Raw genomic sequence first — 19,093 nt, forward strand, 5'->3', positions numbered from 1 at the left:
AGATGTAGCGTAGAGTACCAAGACGAAGGCGGTTTAAGTAAACCGAGATATATTTAGGCAGTATAAACCGGAATAAAATCAATCCTCAGTCAGTTCCCCACACACGAGCACACCAAAGCGGCCTCTGCGACGACACCTAGGGTTTCACGAGTGAAATCTCAAATCCATGGCGGACGACGATTACCAAGATGTCGACGATTTGGGGTACTCTCTCTCAGATGATTCTCTCTGTTTCTTCTCTTGTTGATTTCAAAGATAAGACCTTTATAAATCCTACGGAAAGATCCAATTTTTATGGTTCAAAGAGTTGTCTTTTATAATACAGCTTGATTGTCTATAAGTTATACTTAGAACCCATCTCTTGGAACTGCATGATAGGTAGTGATGAGAGCTTACTCTGTTTTGAGTGTTCATGAGAATAGGAAGAGAATACTCTGTTTCACGCAGAGTGTTTTCTGTTAGAGGTCTTGATTAGTAAAAACAAAAAAAAAAGACGAGAGCTTTAGAGTTTGTGGTGATTGTGAATAGAGCTTACATGAGATTGTGTTCTGTAGGTATGAGGATGAGCCAGCAGAGCCGGAGATTGAAGTAAGCTGTTCTTCTTCTTCTTCTTCTTTGTAGGAACTGGACATTTTTATTGTTTTCTGTATGTAATTTGCTGAGTAATTGCTGTGTTGTTATTAGGAAGGAGTAGAGGATGATGCCGAGATGAAGGAAAATGATGATGTGGATGGTGAACCTATTGAGGCAGAGGATAAGGTGGAGGAGGAAGCTGTGCCACGTCCGCGTAAAACATCAAAGTTTATGACCAAGTATGAACGTGCTAGGATACTAGGCACTCGTGCTCTCCAGATAAGGTTTGGTTTTCGCCTCTCAGACTATATCGAGCTGTTAACTTTTGGGTTCCTTTGCTTACTGTTTTTGGGTGTTGATACAGCATGAATGCACCTGTGATGGTGGAGCTGGAGGGTGAGACTGATCCACTCGAGGTAATCTCACAAACTAAAAGGTTACTGGTTATATGAAGAAAGCTAAAAGGTTACTATGAACATTGGTTCCTCAGATAGCAATGAAGGAGCTTAGACAGCGTAAGATACCTTTCACAATCAGGCGTTACTTACCTGACGGGAGGTGAGTTTTCGCATCAAAACATTTTCTTGCTTTGTTTTCTTGTTATCAGTTCACTTGTTTGATTGGCTTTTTTTTTTTTTTTTGTGCCCTCTCTTAATCAGCTTTGAGGAGTGGGGAGTTGATGAACTCATTGTGGAAGATTCATGGAAACGTCAAGTTGGTGGTGATTAGTCCATAAAAGTACTCTATTATGTAGCCCTTCTCCTATGTTGTTACATGCAGTTGAATCAAACAAAAGTGAAAACATATTTGCTCTTGTGTTTGAATGCTTCTAGCCTGCTTTAAACTGAAGCGTTTTGGATAATATAACACTGTTTACTTAGTAGTACTATAATGGCGCTATATAACATGGTTAATTTCACTAGAAAGATGAGTCGTCTCTTTCATGACCCAATCGTTCTCAAAAAGTATTCTGTTTTGAAGTTAAACTTCAATAAAACTCAACAACTTTTATGTTTTTTACTATAATTTTTATATGTCATAATTATTTTAAATCTACAAAACTTTTATAAATAACATTTTTTTGGCATCCTTTTACTAGTATACATACAAAAATATTACAGCTTCAATCGGAGATATTAATACTTGATGTGAATAAGAAAAAATCATATGAAAAAGATGTCAAGAACGACTATCTTTGGTTACAAAAAAAAATAGTTTGGACAATTTTTTTTATCCGAATATTATTATTGTTGTAGTATTTAAATTTGTGTAATAATTTTATATTAAATATTTTTATAAACTTTTTTGTTAAATTATTTTTATAATATTGTTGTTGTCTAAATCTAGTTTTAAAATATTTTAATTTTTTTATTTAGTTTATGTGCAAAACTTCAATTTATAAAAAAAAAATTATGAGATAATTTTTTTAAAAATTACACCGATAAATGACAGAAATATTTAAAAATTATAAATGACAAACAAAAAATATGAAATTTCAGATTTGAAAATTTGAAGTTTATTTTGGAAATGATTTTAGAAAGTAGTATTCGTCTCCAAAGCTTTATTCAACATGAGTTCTATGGAGACAGACGAATGTGAAGTAAACATATGTAGTACCTTTCACAAACAAGAAAACATGTGTCCTACGTACGTTTAACGAGTTTCCCTTTGTCAAGAACAGCTACAAAACCATTATCAACTCAGTTCTCATATTGAGAGCGTACATTATAGATTAGGCACGTTCTTGAGGTTTAACATCTCAATGAGTTACAAAAACAAAACTAAGTATCGATCTTTTCACTTTCATCTTCTTGACCTTCAACAAAGATTTCTTTGGAGACTGACCAATGAGAAGTAAGCACCCGAGGGACCTTTTGCCAACAACTTCGAGTGGTTCCCACACTCAACTACTTTCCCTTTATCCAAAACCGCGATGACGTCACAGTTTTGTATCGTGCTAAGCCTATGCGCGATCACCACACTCGTCCTCCCAATCATCACTCGCTCAAGCGCGTCTTGCACCACGCGCTCCGACTGACTATCCAAAGCGCTCGTCGCTTCATCGAGTAACAGCACAGACGGGTTCTTCAAAACCGCACGAGCTATAGCAATCCTCTGTTTCTGCCCACCCGACAACAGTACACCTCTGTCTCCACAGTTCGTGTCATAACCGTCGGTTAGCGATGTAATAAAATCATGAGCGTTCGCTGCTTTCGCCGCCTCTATAATCTCCGACTCGTCGATATTCTCAGACGCTCCACCGTACATTATGTTCTCTCTGATGGTCCCAGCGAATAAAGCTGGCTCTTGGCTAACCAAAGCTATGTGTTTACGTAACGATCTCAAATGATACGACTTTAGATCACGACCGTCGATTTTTACACAACCCTTTAAAGGGTCGTAGAACCGTTCGATCAAGGCAATGATCGTTGACTTACCTGAACCACTTGGACCGACAATAGCTGTTGACTTTCCTTGGTCTATCTCAATAGACAAGTTCTTGAATATAGCCACGTTTGGTCGTGTAAGATAAGAAAAGTCAACGTTGACAAAACTTATCTGTCCTTTTATTTTCTCCGTTACGTACCCGTTTGGACTCTCTGGCTCAATGGTTGTGGAACGGTCCAAGACTGCGAACACAGACCCAACAGCATCCGAGCCTTTAGCTAGATCGGTCGTCATGCTCCCAGCGTCTGCTATAACCCGACCAGTACTCACAAAGACCGTAAAGATCTCAAAGAACTGTTTTGCCACGATCTTGCCGTCAGTGATTAGTCTACCACCATACCAGAAGTTCAAAACCGAAGTGCATGTTATAAGGCTTCGTGAAGTTGCGAGGACGGTTCCAGCTAGCCATGATTGGCGAACGCTTTCCTTTCTTGGACCTTCTTGAATCCTTTTGAGTAGTTTCAAGATACGTTCTTGTGATGAGAAAGATGTGATGGTTCTGATGTTGGAGACAGCTTCTGCTGCTAGTTTGCTACTCTCGTCTTGTGCTTTGATTGCTTTCTTGGATATGGTTTTGAGGAGAATACGTTGCGTGTAGAAGCAGACTACAACAACTGGCTGCGCCGCCATCATGACAATGGCTAGACGCCAAGCGATGACTAAACCTACTGTGCAAGCTACGGCTACTGCTGCTATGGTTTGTACCAACAATGAAACTCGTTCACCAACCAATGACCTCACCTATGGTAAAACAAAACATTACAAGGTCAGTGTTCTAAAGTCCAGGTGCTACGTGGTGGGCAGATGCCTATCGGATTTTAAGCACTAATATTCAAAAATAAATATATTACTATAATTACTATAATTATTCATTTTATATATATAATTATTTACATTCAAATTATTTATTTTAAGTATTTAAATTCATTTAGATTATTTATCTTTGTATTTTAAACATGTATTTATATTTATAATTTGAAACCACTTATATGTTAAAATTTATTTTGTAATAAAATATTATATTTGAAATATAATTTATTTTCAAGTTTCTAAAACTAATGTATAACATAAAAGTTTATATTCATAAGATATACTCCATTCGTTCCTAAAAGATCCATGTTTTAGAATTTTCACATTTTTTAATAAAACATATTAAAATTTATCTATAAGTGCATAGTTTTTTTGTAATTTTATATTTCCTATATTTTTAAACTAATAAAATTTTAAGAAATAAAATTAATGTTCTTGAACTTCACAATTTCTCATTACTAGTTGACAAAAATTGAATTGAAAATATAAAATATATATCATTTTGAAACACAAGTTTTCTCTAGAATATAGATCTTTTAGGAAGAGAGGGGTATCATTTATATAAAAGTATATTTGCGTCTAAGTTCCATTTAGGCATCCCTGTATACAGTTAGACGATACTCCCTCTGTTTTTAAAAGATACATATTTTAGACTTTTCACATATATTAAGAAAACTCATTAAATATACATTGTTTTTTATGAATAACAATTTTTCATAACTTTTGGCCAATAGAAATTCAATAAACACCATTATTTTTTTAAAAAATTACAATTTTTCATAAAATCATACATTGAAAAGGTAAAAAATATATCTTTTTGAAACAAAATTTTTTTCTAGAACATACATCTTTTAGGAACGGAGAGAGTATTAATTGTAGCGGCTAATGCAATGTAGTACACTGACTAGAGTTAAAGAGACATACCAAGTTAGCTTCTTTTGCAAGTCTTGAGCAAATTGCACCACTAGAGTTCTCTTCTTCATCGAACCAGTTGACTTCAAAGGTCAGAATCTTCTTGAGCATCTTCTCTCTGATACGTTTCGTCAGGTACTCTCCCATGTAAGCAAAACTATAATGTTGAATGATGTTGAGCAAGAAAGAAAAGACAGCTAGACCAACAAAGAACAAGACAAAGATCCTTGTCTTCTCCTTGATCTCGTCATGACTCGTTAGGAAATACACTGACACCATCGACCCCGAAACAAATGCACTTGTTGGTTGTACGGCCCCAAATAAAGCTGCACTTAAGCAACCATACAATGCATGTTTCCATTCTGGTCTATTCATTGCCATTAGTCTCTTAAATGATGGCACAGGCGGCTTCTTACCCTTAGGATCTGAACTAGGAAGATTCGACTCAATGCTTGAACTCGTTAACATGTTAGACCCGCTTTCACTAGATAGTTTTGGACCGTACGTCAAATCTTTGCTCAATATAGATAACTGACTTCCTTGCACCCTTACACTGACGTTACCATCAGATTCTTGATTATCCATCTGTTGCAAGCGGACTAGAGAAGTATATTTACCATCTAAGTTCTCCATGAGCGCTTCGTGTGAACCAGCTTCAACAATGCGACCTTCATGGACTACACAGATAACATCAGCATCACGGATAGTAGAGAGACGGTGTGCAATAACAATAGTTGTACGTCCAAGAGAGGCATTATCCAAGGCTTCTTGAACTACCCTTTCGGATTCTGAGTCCAGTGCACTTGTTGCCTCGTCTAGTAAGAGGATGGTCGGTGATTTGATTATGGCACGTGCAATTGCTATCCTCTGCTTCTGTCCCCCTGACATTTGCACTCCTCTCTCCCCAACCTTTTTGTGAAAAATAATTTCCAAATTTAGGTTCGGTTAAAGACAAAGTTCTACATAGAAATTAGAAAAAAATGTGTTGCAAAAAAAAAATGGAAAAAATATAGGGATCTCATAAAATATATTATATATAAGAAATATTGGACAGTCCATTCATAGACAAATGGTTTTGATTCAGAAGTCCATCTAACTTAATATGTACATTAAAACATAATCAATATGTTCTTAAATTGGAATCTAAGTTTGACAAATAAGAACCTGAGTTTTGTATCCTTGAGGGAATTGAGAGATGAAGTTATGAGCATTTGAGGCTTTTGCAGCTTGCACCACCTCATCCGTGGATGCATCCTCTTTACCAAATAAGATGTTCTCCTCTATTGATGTGGCGAAGAGAGCCGGCTCTTGGCTGACTAAACCCATCTGCAATCTCAACCAATTAACTTGCAGCTTGTTAATGGACACACCATCAAGAAGAATCTCTCCTGCCACCGGGTCGTAAAACCTCTGCAATAGGGCCAACACGGTTGATTTTCCTGACCCACTTCCACCAACCAGAGCCACAGTTTTTCCTGACGGAACTCTCAAACAGAAGTCATCAAAGATTGGAGTTTCTAGTCTAGAGGGGTACATGAACTTCACATGCTTAAATTCAACTTCTCCTTTAATTTTCTCTAGAGTTTGACCTTCAAGGTTGTCTGAGTCAATTTCTGGAACTCTTTCTATCACTTCCATGATCCTTTCCCCTGCTACAACCGCCTCTGAAAAGTATTTGAGATTCGACAAGCCTCGACCAAGTGATCTGAAAGGTGTAAGAAGATACAAAAGGTCTAAACAACAATATGTTTCTTCATTCTTGCTTGCCAAGAAAACTAAAAACCCTTAAACTATAGTTACTTACGTGCCGCCAAAGGTAAGGCAAATGATAACTGCAAAGATGGTACCACCTTTGGCACCATGGTACATAACCATCCGACTTCCATACCATGTCAGGAACGCCCAAATGGCGTAAATAATACCATTGCTCCCAATAGAGATACCTTTAACTAGCCCTTGTCTCACCCCTAGCTTCACCGAGCCTTGAAGCGCAAGTGAGAATTTAGCTATCAACTTCGTCTCACTACCAAATGCATAGACGGTTCGCACCAGCGAGATGGCTTGCTCGGCTATAGAACCAGCTTCATTGTACTCTTCACGTATTTTCCTCGAGATGCTGATGAGAGCACGTCCATACATCAGTCCAGGGATCAAGAGGAGAACGACGAACGGGAAGCCAACGATTGTGAGTCTCCATAGCATGATGAAAGCCACTATGTAGCTTGCGACAAAAGCAGATGCATTCATCAAAAAGTTCGGTAACTGCATTAAGAAACGGTTTAGGAACAACAAACATAATTAGAATGAAAAGATAGAGATAAACTAGTTGATACCTTTTCACTGAGGACGTCTTGGATGACAAGACTGTCACTAGAAACACTTGTAATAACATCAGAAGTGCTTGTGACATGAAGATCAAAGTAACCCACATCTTGTCTCAACACTGCTTTTAAGTATCTCTCTCTCATTTTTGCTGCTTGTCTCTCCCCTGTTCTTGTCCAGCAATATCCTTCTGTTTTGTATCCAACCCATCCAAAATAATTAAATGAAAATTAACTATATAGAATACCCAAAAAAAATTCAATTGTTTTTTTTTCCTTTGTAGATAAAAGAACATGGTCCAAGACATTTACCAAGAAAGCATACCACCCATGATGCACTAGCCATATATAGCAAAGCTACAGCATTCTGTTAATTATCCAGTGTGCAAAAAGAAGGAACATACATTAGAACTCTTTTCACATTTATTTACAAAGTGGAATAGCTCGTATCTCCTTTTTTTTTTTTTGAAACACTGCTCATATCATATATATTGTTTTTACACATATTCTCGCTTCTAACATATAGGGTGTGATTGGTTTGGACATGGTTGTGGCCTTGTGGGTTTTAGAAAAAAAAAAATATTATAATAATAAAAGGTAAAATATAATAAATGCACAAATTGTTGGCTTAAAAAGAAAAGCTAATCGTAACAAGTTAAAATAACAAAAAGTATGCTATAAGAAAGTTTAAGAGAGTTTTGAGGACCTAAAAATATGCATGATTGGAAAAATAAACTTTGGAGACTTTAGAAAAAAGAAGGTAAAAGTCTCTAAAAATTCAACCAATTGTACTCATAGATATGGTCACAAGTTAGAAAACTATCAAGTGGTTAAGTTTGGCATGGACGTTCGGTTTTAATTCGTATCAAGTCATCACGCCATATTTAGTCAACGGACCAGAAATAAAAAAACAAAGAACAGAAAGAAGAGAAAAAAACGAAGAACCTTGGAGACGGCTTTCGTGAAGTTCCCATCATTGAGCGAACCGCCGAGATCATTTAGTAGTAAGCCGGTGATGAAAAATATAATAGGAGTGACGAAGCCATCACCGACGGATCCGATTAAACCTAGTCCCATCAACATCCAATCCACACCGTCTGCGTGCATAAATATCGATCTTAAGCTTACCCAACTCTTCATTTTCAACGTCTCCTTTCCCTCTCTTCTCAACTGTTTCAGAGAAAAGAGCAAACGACTTCTTAACCTAAAGGAAACGGCAGCTCACAGCCTTCCTGTTATTTTGTGGTGGATCTTCTCGTGTAATGTTTATTTGTTCACGTCTTCTTGGTCGTTTTTTATATTAGCATTTGATACACAGAAGTAGACCGTAGGCCTATTAATAATATACAAGTTCATATATATTATAACATGCGTTTTATATCAGCAACTTCCCTATTCTAATTCGTTTCTTCACTTAAATTTATTTTGTTTTTAACTTTGATAATATTTTTTTGCGTTCCGTATCTATCTACATAACTAGTAGAATCACAAAATGATTCTTTAAACAGCTGCACTAAATGATGTCTGCCATAATATCTCTCAGGCTTTCGTGTCTTCCACATCGTACTTGTGAATTCTGACCAAATTTTGGAAAACAATTAAATGCCAGAAGAATCAAATCTATTTTTAGTGGACAAAACTCATATTTTATTTGTGGAACTATCTTCACGTGTAGTCATCAGTGATACTATTAATTAAAGAGCTATTTGAACATTTATAAACAAATAATGTATCTTCATCATGACTAGTTATCAATTTATCATTGACTTAAGCTGTCTTGCATAACATAGGATATAATTATAAAACATCGGTATCATTCAATACCGACCACTACAATTATAATAATAGACTAGTTGATAATATGCGTTTTGCGCGGAATGAAACTTAAATTTATACAATTATAATAATTATTTTTTTTTCAAATTAAACATGAATATTATTTGTGTAAATCTTTTTTTCTTTTTTAAAGCATGTATAAATCTTGAATGACAGATTATATATATTTTTGTTTGTCCTTCTGTTTTGTTTTTTTTTAATTACATACAAACACCCAAACTAATATATTGTGATATTTTTTTAATGTGATATAAAAAGGGAATGTGTGTTCACTGATATTTCCAAAAACAAAAAAAATATTTACCATTTTTCTTTTCAAAATGGTTTTGGTTTATCTTTTTTACATCCTATATATCTTAATATGTATAATTTATTAAAACAGAATCACAAAGTTAGATCCAATTTGATTCTAGGTAGAATATTTTATTTTAAAACTATACTTTATATATTTCTCGTAATCTATACTATACAAACTATTCACATTAAAATATAGTCTAACTATAGTTACAAATATCTGAATTTTTTTTTTTGAAATAATACAAACTTCCATATTTTACTAACTAAAGATTTTCAAATAACCAATTAGGTTTTACTTAATCTCTAATATTATATTTCCTAAATCCGGTCAAAATATTTACCACTAGATATTTATCATATTTTAATATGAATATTTAATTTAAGTTTCCTAGTTTCTAGTCATATGATTTTATTAGCATTTGTATATTTGCTATACCAAAAATATTTAAACCATTAATACAAAATTTACAATGTGAGATTTTTAATAGTTTTATTAATTGATAATTGTTTTTTAAAATTGAATGCAAATTTCAAAATTAAAATATTCAAGTCCCAATATTTTTTCCAAGCAAATTTTGAAATTAACATATTTATGTATTTTATATTGTATATAGTTTAATGAGAAATTTTCATGTTTACCACTTTCATAATACTTTTATTCATCTTTACCATCACTAAATGAATATTTTCAAAAATAAATTATTCAAAAGACTTTTATACCCTTGTTCTCTCTATATATAATAAATAATTATTTAAATAAATAAATATTTTTTTTTATGTTTTCGAATTATACTTTTTTCAAATTCAAACTTTTTATAAATTTTTTTTGAATTTTTTTCAAAAAAAAAAACAATTTTTCAAAATTTCTTTTTAAAAATCAAAAATTATGTTTGGAACTATTTTTTCATTTTGTTTATATTTTTAAGTATTTATTTATATATTTATTAGAATTCTAAATTTCACATTCTAAAAATCCTACCCCACCTCTCAACTCTAAACCCTCATGCTAGATTAGTTAACCCTAAAGATATAAATGTCTTTATCCTTCATTAAAAGTGAGAGTAAAATTATTTAGTGTAAACATGAAAAGTGGTACTATGAATGTGATATGTTTGACAATTTCCCTAGTTTAATTTAAATATTATTAATATATATATATATATATATATATATATTTATATATATATATAATCTGAATATATATTAAATGATACTTCATATTCATATGATTTTATGAACATTTGTATCTTTTTATAACAAAAAAAGTAAAACCATTGTTTACAAAATTTTCATAGTAAGATTTTTAACAGTTTTAGTAATTTATAGTCGTTTAAAAAAATTCAAAATATAACATATAATAATATAAATTAAACAAAAATGACGGAGGATACAAAAACTATTATCAAATATCAAAATTATTAATTATCGTATATATTTTAATCATATTAGAAAATTCTATAGGTTTTATTTAAGAAAATAATGGATAATATTTTTATGCACTTATAATCAATTTAATGGTTAATTTAAAAAAAAAAAATTATATATTTAGATGGACCGGCCTATTTTTCTAAGGATTCTGAGAATTATCATAGTGATGATACGTGAATACACTCAAAAGGTTGTAGTGTTCCCCAATTAATATATAAGGGATTGCATAATACTTATACCATACAATTAATTATTTTTGTATAAATTTTGATCTTGTTTTTTTTTCAAAATAAAGAAGTTTGTAGTTTTGTACCGTTTTTCTATAATCCTTTTGATAGTAATGATGATACAAGTCATCCCGGTTTAAGTTTTTTCATATCAATTTGGATGTTCTTACCAAAATTACTAAAATAAATTGAAATTAAAATTTAATAAACAAACAAATTAATTTGAATAATAGCATAAATTTAAATATTTAAGTTAGCTATTTCAATTTTAAACATTTAGATATTCGGCTATTTATTCAGATTTTACTTTTTACTTTTCTTTTATTTTAGTATGTTAGGTATCAGTTCGTGTTTGAACTTCAAATTTTGATAAGGTGGAAGACATCAACACAATAATGGAGCAAGGTTCTCTCCAGCAGTTGACACATAAGCTTTTAAAATCATTGTGGGATTGCCATGTCAATTAATGAAAAAAGTTGTACTACCAATCAAAACATTTCATTATTTACACATCATCTAAATTTACACGTCAACTTGCTAGCTATTCTCAAAAATTTATTTCTTAATTCGATTACAAATCTTACGTCTTGGTCAGGTTTCTTCATCTTCAAAAAAAAATTGTTCCATATTCATGTAACATGGTGGCTCAAGACAAGTGGTAGTGATAAGAGATCCATTAAAAATGGGAAGGAAAATGCTTGGGGCGCAAGTCGCTTGCTAGGATCTCGACTTTGGTGGCTTCGTACGGCTTGGATGGTAACTGTGTAAATCTCTGGTGGGTTGTGAAGATTCGAGCATCGAGTGATGTTGAAGAGAGGCAGCTCCGACATCGCTCGTCTATCCTCCATGTCTCGGTTCTGTTACACAACACCAACAAGAGCAAAGATGATTCTATGGACAGCAGATACGATGGATCCTGTGGTGATCAGTTCGCCAAGAGGCAGTGGTGATGACGATCTTAGACGAATGCAAAGTCTTTTCCAATAACGGAGAGGAAGATATAAAGGAAGAACCAAGAACAATACGAGAACTGGAGGAGGAGAGAAGAGAAGATAAGACAAGGAAGGTGGTGAGAAGCAAGGAATATGACGGCTTGGCTTAGTTTAGGTAGAAGGAGATATATATATATACTTATATATGTTATACACGGGTTAGGTTAAAGTGAACAAGAAAAATTGAGTTTTGGTTAATAAAAATAATAATTAGACAAACCAAAGCGATTAGATTATCTCAAATCTGATATGAGTGATAATTGTAATAATACCAGAAGACGAGAACCTGTTTTTCTAATTGGAAGGAACCTGTTTATATATATGATTTGTTTTTGGATACAAAAAGAAAAATTAATTTGGGAAACAGATATTGATAGATTTCATCATTGTGCATCCTAAATATGCTTGATAGTGTTGTTAGATGAACTTTTCTCTTCTCTTGTACATCCGAATATCAAGTTTGGTGGAAAATAACAATGACACCAGTGAGTTGTTAGATTTTATCATTTCAACAAGTGTAGGAATAATGATCACAATGTTGAGAAAAAGCTGGAAAGTTTTTGATACCAGAATTTGTTAACTGAGATCCATCCAATTAGATTTCACTCAGAGATTTGTTAACTGAGATCACAATTATTTTGCACTTTCACCGAGAAACTGTTTTTTTTTTGTTTCTTTGGGGTATCATAGACTAAGTTTGAGAAAATGTCTATTGAGAACCTGTGTCTTTTTTTTTGTCACGATGAGAAGTTGTGTCTAGGAGAAGGAAAATATGTGCTATTCTCTAGAATCTACAAAGAAAAGATGCAGTGACACATAAGGAGTTCTCTATTCTCCAATGGGTAATTACATTTTGAGCTCACTTTCTCTTTACCGTGTAACATGTGAAATGAATCTTGGCCTTTCAAGCACTGTGACATCTCTGAATAAAGTAATTAATCTTTCAAGCACCTGTAGAATCATACAGTTAGACGTAAGTTCCATTTTTATATAACAAAGAAATATATATATTCTCATACATGTTCTTTGCTTGATGCACGAATATGTCTTCTCTGTTGCAGAACATTCTGAGCCAGCTAAGGCAACTACAATATGAACGATTATTTGGTCACATGAACAATTGCATAGAACCAAGAGGTGTGCGATTATCCAAGTAGAAAGACAACTCTGTATATTTATTTATGGTTTTTGGAGTCATATAATCCTTGGTGTCCCGTAACCAACAAAAACATCACTTATTTGAAATTTGTTGCCAGACCTGTCCTAAAGGACGAATGACAGAGCGGAGAAAAGTAACTACAGAAAATCGTAAGAAGAAAACATTAATTAGTAATTAAGTTTGATAAGCCAAACCATGTGGAGAAGAATTATCTTTCCGAATCGCGAGATGATATAACTCGGGGAAAAAAAGGATATAGCTAAGCTCTCATTGTTTGGGCGATTTTCAAATAAAGGCCATTATGTGGTTATTGAGACCGATCACCGATGAGTGAAGTTGACGTACTCATTTGAAAATATATTAGTAGATTAATATATAGAAGGTTCATAAAAGTTACAACGGTCAAGAACCTAAGACAAAGCCGAAATATTCAAATGACTAAAAATATCACCAAATAAATTACTAAAATACAGTATGGCTCATCATAATCTTCTTAAATTTATATAGAAAAACAGTCAAGTTTAAGAACCTAAAATATAAAAAGAAAATATAAACATTAACTTGGAAAGAGTGGACATGTTTTCTAAGACCTGTTCTTATGTGCTTACATAAGGTTTGATAAATTTTATCGACCTTTTATTTATTAAAGATAATTATAGTTTAATTATTATTATATTGTATATTGAAAAATGTGAAATTCAGTAATATATTGTATTAATATGACAAATATAGTACTAAAAAAAATTATACTTCTAACCACATTTGTAAAGTTGAGGACAAGCCAATTTTTTTATAAATTTCCAATCAACTGTCTCACGGTAAATAGAAAAAATAATATGGATAATACATAAAATTTATTTCGTGTTATGATAGTCCGCGGCGTAGCGCGGGTTTTGACCTAGTTCAAATTAAGTTCGCTTCTTATGCTAGTCTTGTGCCACTTGGGTTCTCATCTTCATCGAACTAATCAACTTCAAAAGGTCAATATCTCGGAGAGCATCTTATATCGGAATCGGATATGTGTTTTCAGCACATAAGTAAAACTGTTAATATTGATTGATATTGATCAAGAAAGAAAAGAGAACCATACCAACAAAAAATAACGCATGAAGGAAGTACACTGACACCATTGATCTCGAATATAATATATCATTGATGATCTTAAATATCTCTGATTCTCTGAAGTCTCGCGAAGTACGAAGATACGTGATTTGTATTTTGTTCGATAGTTGTCTCACGAACGTGCATGCTATTTAGTATGTCTTACCGACTGTGTTTAATTTCCCTATAGACTAAAACCCGGAAACACGTAAGATAACGCGTATGATTTCTTTCTTTTTTTTTGTAACTGATATGATTTCATTTTCCGTGTTTGTTTCTTAGGTGATGATTGTTTGAATTAGTTTTTGGTTTTAGTTTTTATTTTATAGTTTTTAGATTTTGGTTTTTCACTTTTTGATTTTTAAGTTTTTAGTTTTGATTTTCAGCTTTTAGTTTTAGTTTTTAGATTTTGGTTTTTGGTTTTGCTGTAGTTTTTAGTTTTTCAAAAAATTATCAATACATTATTTTAAAATAATAAAACAAAATAGCAATAAAATTTAGAAGCTTACATTAAAATTTATCAAAATATTGTGATTGTTATTTAAAAACAAAAAAGCATATATACATGTTCTTAAAATAATTTACTTTTAAGTATCATACACAAATATAAACCACAAATATCTATAAATTATACAAATTAAAAGTACTTAAAATTTTAATTTTTTTATAATTTTTTATATAAAATATATTTAAATAATATATTATATTAATATTTTTTATGTTTTTATAATGTTTTATTTTTTTAGTGTGTCTAATAATTTTTACAATTATTAAATCATTTTATTTTAGATATGAGAAACAAATAAATTATTTTACATTATTTTTAAATGATATGTTATCTAAAAAAAATTTATGGAAAATTTCTCTTTATGAATTTTTTATTTAATTATTAATTAAATAAATGCAGCACTTTCTACAAAAAAAAAGAAATCAAATTGTTTTTTTATTAAAAGCCAACAAAAGTTGGTTTTTGGTTTTTCTTCATAAATTGGTTGAAATGGTGAAAAACTAGTTTCCCTTAATTTTAGGAAATCCATTTGTTAAATGGTTTTTACAAAAGCAAAAACTAAAACTAAAAATTGATTGGATAAAAAATGGTTTTTACAAAAACAAAAACTAAAACCAAAAACTAAAACAAAATTGTTTTTGGTACAAATTTTTCCATAATTGTTTCATACATATCTGAAATGAATTCTGTTATGACTTCAATGTTTCGTGTCTCCCACGTCGTCAGTACTGACAATCTTTGAAAAATAATCAATTGAAACCAAGAAAAATAAATCTGCTTAAAACTTTTTTGGAAACATTTAATCTGTCAACACATATTTTGAAGACAACTTGCTAATTTAGATAACATTTACTATTAATATCATTGATTATATCTGTCTTTAACATTATAATAAAATTAGACTAAGGAATGGATGAGTTTCAATATAAACCATAATTTATATCAGTCATTTATGATCCTCTAGTTTGGTTTCAAATGTGAAATTGGATCCTCTTAAAAAAAAAACTAGAGGCTTGTAAATGTAATGTTCTGAACAAATGTAAATAAGGTTAGATCATCCAGTTCAAACACAAACGTGGTTGTTTGTTAGCTTGCACCCTGTAGTGTGCAATATCAGCAACACAGTTCAGCCCTTCTCAAGACTTATTTGCTTTAGTGAATTCTTTGGGTTCAGTAAAGAAGCAAGGTAAGTTGTGGTCATGGAATGGCCACGACCACTCTTGTTCGCCATATAGCCATTCACTAGCCATGGATTGAAAAGAGAATCGCTCACCAATTTGTGGCTGTTTATTTGCAAGTTGCGACGAAAAGTATTGACAAATCCATAACTATAACAAACAGTTTTTGTAGTGAATATATTGACTTTTACAGTTCTACTCCTATATTGAGCGGAAGTCATTAACTCAGCTAGAAAGACTTTGGACATTGTATCAAAGGTCACTGGTTCAAGTGACAACTGAAACGAAACTAATATTACATGAAATGGTTTGTGGATTTGAGGGATTACGGGCTTCCGCCCCAAATTTTCTAGTATTTAAAAAATAATAATAAAAATATGATGTGGCTTTCTTCATCAGAATGTTAAGGGTCAATAAATAGATCAATTAATCGACTAAAATTTACTCTACGTAACAGGAAATATGTCTCTTCATTATTGAATTATCAGAGTTAGGTGGCTGCTGGTCACTATGTCTTATGGACTTCCTTTTGATTTTCGACACACAAGAGAAGAAGACCGTGTGAAGTAAACATTATAAACTTGTGATGGTAATGACTAATGATGTTCGTGATTATATGATCTTGAGGTATTATTTTGTGTATATATCATCTTGTACGACTTTACAACGAAGTTAGAAAATGTATTGTTCCATAAGATTCTAAAATGGATTTTTAGACTATGTTTATTGTTTAAAACAGAAGTGTATATGCTAAGTGACTTCCCTTGTGTCTTTTAAACTTATGTTTCTGGTCTTGGAAGAGTGACAAAACAAATTTTCACTTGTGTGTTTCTCTTACGAACAAAAGGAAAGTGAAAAACTTGACTCTGTCCCCCATGCAGAACAGAATAAAGAGAGTTTTTCTCTGGAAGAATCTTACTTTAGGGTATGCTTCTCGATACAGTCAAAATCAAACTGAAAAAAAGAGCGAGAGAAGATAGGTTTTGCATCTATGCTCACTCCTTTTGTGTTTCACTTTGTCAGATTCCAAAGTTCAGAAGAACCCAAAGATGTGATTCTAAAGTTGTCAAGGACAAACCTTATAATAATATATATAGCAAAATTATGGAGTCTCTTAGTTGTTATAGGGGAGATATATTACGATGCATAGATTATATAGTAGCAATCAGTTAGTATTTTGAAAACAGAGCAACTTTAAGTTAATGATTTGCTTTAGCAGAGGAAACCCATGAGAGTTTGATGAAGACATAAGCCTATAATTAATACAAATGTAATTACAAAACCCCACAAAGCCCTTAAAAATCTATAATATCTGCTTCAAACTTCTCACCTTCACTAAAGATTTCAAACTTCAGACGCAATGTTCCTTAAAAAAAGAGTAAAAGAGAGCTAAACTTCACTTCCAAAATGCTACAAAGCAAGATGTTACTCCACCTTTGCAAAAACAGAGCGAGGCTTCACAAGCTATGAGTTCATAGCAAATATCTGAATCTGACAGTATGGATTGCCCCCCAAAAATAGTAGCTTCTTGATGTGGAGAGGTCGCATAAAATTAGTAAGTGTCTGAAAATGAACAAAGCCCACATGAGACAAAACATTATAGTTACATGAAATATCTATAGAAAAAGTTGCATACCATGCACGTCGTATATATCAGAGCTATATCATACTCGTGTTGGCCGTCTCGAAGTTTTTGCTTTCCTGAAGAAGTAGTTTTGGAACAAAAGCTTATTAAAGTTGAGTTCTCTCTGCAGTAGAACTTTAACTAAAGTGGTCAAGTTCTACACAAGTGCCTTTAGTTCCCTTTAAAGCATAGAAATTAGAAAAAGAATAAGCTTTTTATTTAAAAACAAGATAACATTATCTGCTTTCAAAAAGACAAGTGACACTGAAAAGAAGGAAAGAACAAGAACTCTGCATGCTAATTTTACCACAAAAAAAACTCTGCATGCTAATAATCTTTTTAGAAACCAGTGATTATCGGTATTTGTGTAAAGTTTTTTTTTTTTGGGTACAAAGGTTAAAATTGCATACCATTTTCAAGAGTATTTGTGTACAGTTAAATAAAAAAAAATCTTGAATTGAGCATACACTAATGATCTAAGATTTTACTTTTTGTATAAACTTGCTTAAACCAACTTCAAGACAAAAGGCTTGATCTCAGATAGCAAACTCAAAGAAGGGAAAGTTAAAGATCCAAAACTTGAAAGAAGATGAGGAGAACCTGTTGTGGATAGGATCCGGTCCATTTGGAACTTTTCGCTTGCTCACATGAAACAGATTCGCATCCTTACCACTAAACCGCAAAGGCTTGACGTTTTCTGTTGATGGAACACTTGGTGCAGAGTTTGCTAAGATACTGACAAGAAGAAACACAATGATAACTAGAGACACAACAGATCTAACCAAAGCTCTAATGCCACTTCCACCCATACTGCAGCTTATGTCCCTACAGCTTCCTGTTTAACGTGAACAACTGACCAACCAAACCCAAGAATAGACTGCGCAGAACATCCATGATGTTGGTGAAGTGACTGTCACATAAATAGAGAGATCTTTGGACAGAAGAAGCTAAAAGGAAAAGAGAAGTGGGAAGCAAAAAAACAAGCATTCAAGTTGTTTTTATATACCTTGGAAGATAAATCAGTGATTGGCCCTAATTTAAAGATGAAAAACATATCTTTATGTAACATATGGGCCCGTTAAGTGCCTTTTTCTTTGCTTTGATTTGTGAATTTTCATGCAGCAAACCATTGGGGACCTCACAAGCTCCCTTAGCTACAAATATTTTAAGCCATTTTAAAAAGCATAGGACAGTGTACCTTTTGTGACTGAGTATTAGCAAGACTACTACTTTCCTTACCACTATCTTGAATCGCTTGGATGTTTCCTTTAAACAAAAAGAAAATCAATCAAGATTGTAACAATGCATAAGCAAATAACAAATCTTTGAAAATGACCTAAAGCTACAATTTTCTTCCTCAAACACTTATGAGGGTACTTAGTACACAATACCTCAAAGCAAATAATAAAATAAACTTATTTTCATGTTAGCAAATAATAAGAATATGTGACACCAAGAACCAGATATGAAAACGAAATGAAGTTTTATCACATAACAAAACTACTTGAGATGTAACAGCCAGAAGAGTAGCAAATATATTTATTTACATCTGAACGAAAAAACTGCCTCTTGTATTTAAGGTAGGAACAAAGTTGCTCTTCAAGCTTAGCCTCTATTCATTGCCGTTATCCCGAATATGTCTAGATGTGACTGATGAGAGTCAATGTGGCTTTTGAGTC

At 32.5% G+C, this 19,093-nt stretch overlaps 3 protein-coding genes across 3 annotated transcripts; 1 reads left to right on the forward strand and 2 right to left on the reverse strand.

Annotated features, from left to right (window-relative positions):
* Positions 1–1,459, forward strand: LOC106390217 (DNA-directed RNA polymerases II, IV and V subunit 6A). The gene is made up of 6 exons (XM_013830635.3): positions 1–204; positions 555–588; positions 685–857; positions 938–989; positions 1,064–1,131; positions 1,233–1,459. Exons 1-6 carry the CDS (start codon positions 167–169, stop codon positions 1,300–1,302), a joined length of 435 nt encoding a protein of 144 aa, XP_013686089.1. The 5' UTR covers positions 1–166; the 3' UTR covers positions 1,303–1,459.
* A 750-nt stretch (positions 1,460–2,209) lies between these two features.
* Positions 2,210–8,734, reverse strand: LOC106395986 (ABC transporter B family member 22). The gene is made up of 7 exons (XM_013836288.3): positions 8,010–8,734; positions 7,377–7,431; positions 7,077–7,255; positions 6,548–7,005; positions 5,908–6,448; positions 4,756–5,652; positions 2,210–3,762 (listed from the first exon to the last, which is right to left on the reverse strand). Exons 1-7 carry the CDS (start codon positions 8,202–8,204, stop codon positions 2,392–2,394), a joined length of 3,696 nt encoding a protein of 1,231 aa, XP_013691742.2. The 5' UTR covers positions 8,205–8,734; the 3' UTR covers positions 2,210–2,391.
* Positions 8,735–16,983: 8,249 nt separating this feature from the next.
* Positions 16,984–18,642, reverse strand: LOC106394720 (CLAVATA3/ESR (CLE)-related protein 25). The gene is made up of 3 exons (XM_013835285.3): positions 18,015–18,642; positions 17,427–17,491; positions 16,984–17,353 (listed from the first exon to the last, which is right to left on the reverse strand). Exons 1-2 carry the CDS (start codon positions 18,221–18,223, stop codon positions 17,455–17,457), a joined length of 246 nt encoding a protein of 81 aa, XP_013690739.1. The 5' UTR covers positions 18,224–18,642; the 3' UTR covers positions 16,984–17,353; positions 17,427–17,454.
* Between the last annotated feature and the right edge of the window lie 451 nt (positions 18,643–19,093).

This window comes from Brassica napus, chromosome A9 (genome assembly GCF_020379485.1).
Source record: "Brassica napus cultivar Da-Ae chromosome A9, Da-Ae, whole genome shotgun sequence".
NCBI classification, from domain to species: domain Eukaryota; kingdom Viridiplantae; phylum Streptophyta; class Magnoliopsida; order Brassicales; family Brassicaceae; genus Brassica; species Brassica napus.

Coding starts and splice junctions, on each gene's coding strand:
- LOC106390217 (XM_013830635.3), top strand. CDS start 167: ATGGCGGACGACGATTACCAAGATGTCGACGATTTGGG. Junction 858..937: donor ACTCGTGCTCTCCAGATAAG/GTTTGGTTTTCG, acceptor GTGTTGATACAG/CATGAATGCACCTGTGATGG. Junction 990..1,063: donor GTGAGACTGATCCACTCGAG/GTAATCTCACAA, acceptor TTGGTTCCTCAG/ATAGCAATGAAGGAGCTTAG.
- LOC106395986 (XM_013836288.3), bottom strand. CDS start 8,204: ATGAAGAGTTGGGTAAGCTTAAGATCGATATTTATGCACGCAGACGGT. Junction 7,006..7,076: donor AAGACGTCCTCAGTGAAAAG/GTATCAACTAGT, acceptor TTCTTAATGCAG/TTACCGAACTTTTTGATGAA. Junction 5,653..5,907: donor CTCAAGGATACAAAACTCAG/GTTCTTATTTGT, acceptor TTTCACAAAAAG/GTTGGGGAGAGAGGAGTGCA.
- LOC106394720 (XM_013835285.3), bottom strand. CDS start 18,223: ATGGGTGGAAGTGGCATTAGAGCTTTGGTTAGATCTGTTGTGTCTCTA. Junction 17,492..18,014: donor CCGGATCCTATCCACAACAG/GTTCTCCTCATC, acceptor CTACTTCTTCAG/GAAAGCAAAAACTTCGAGAC.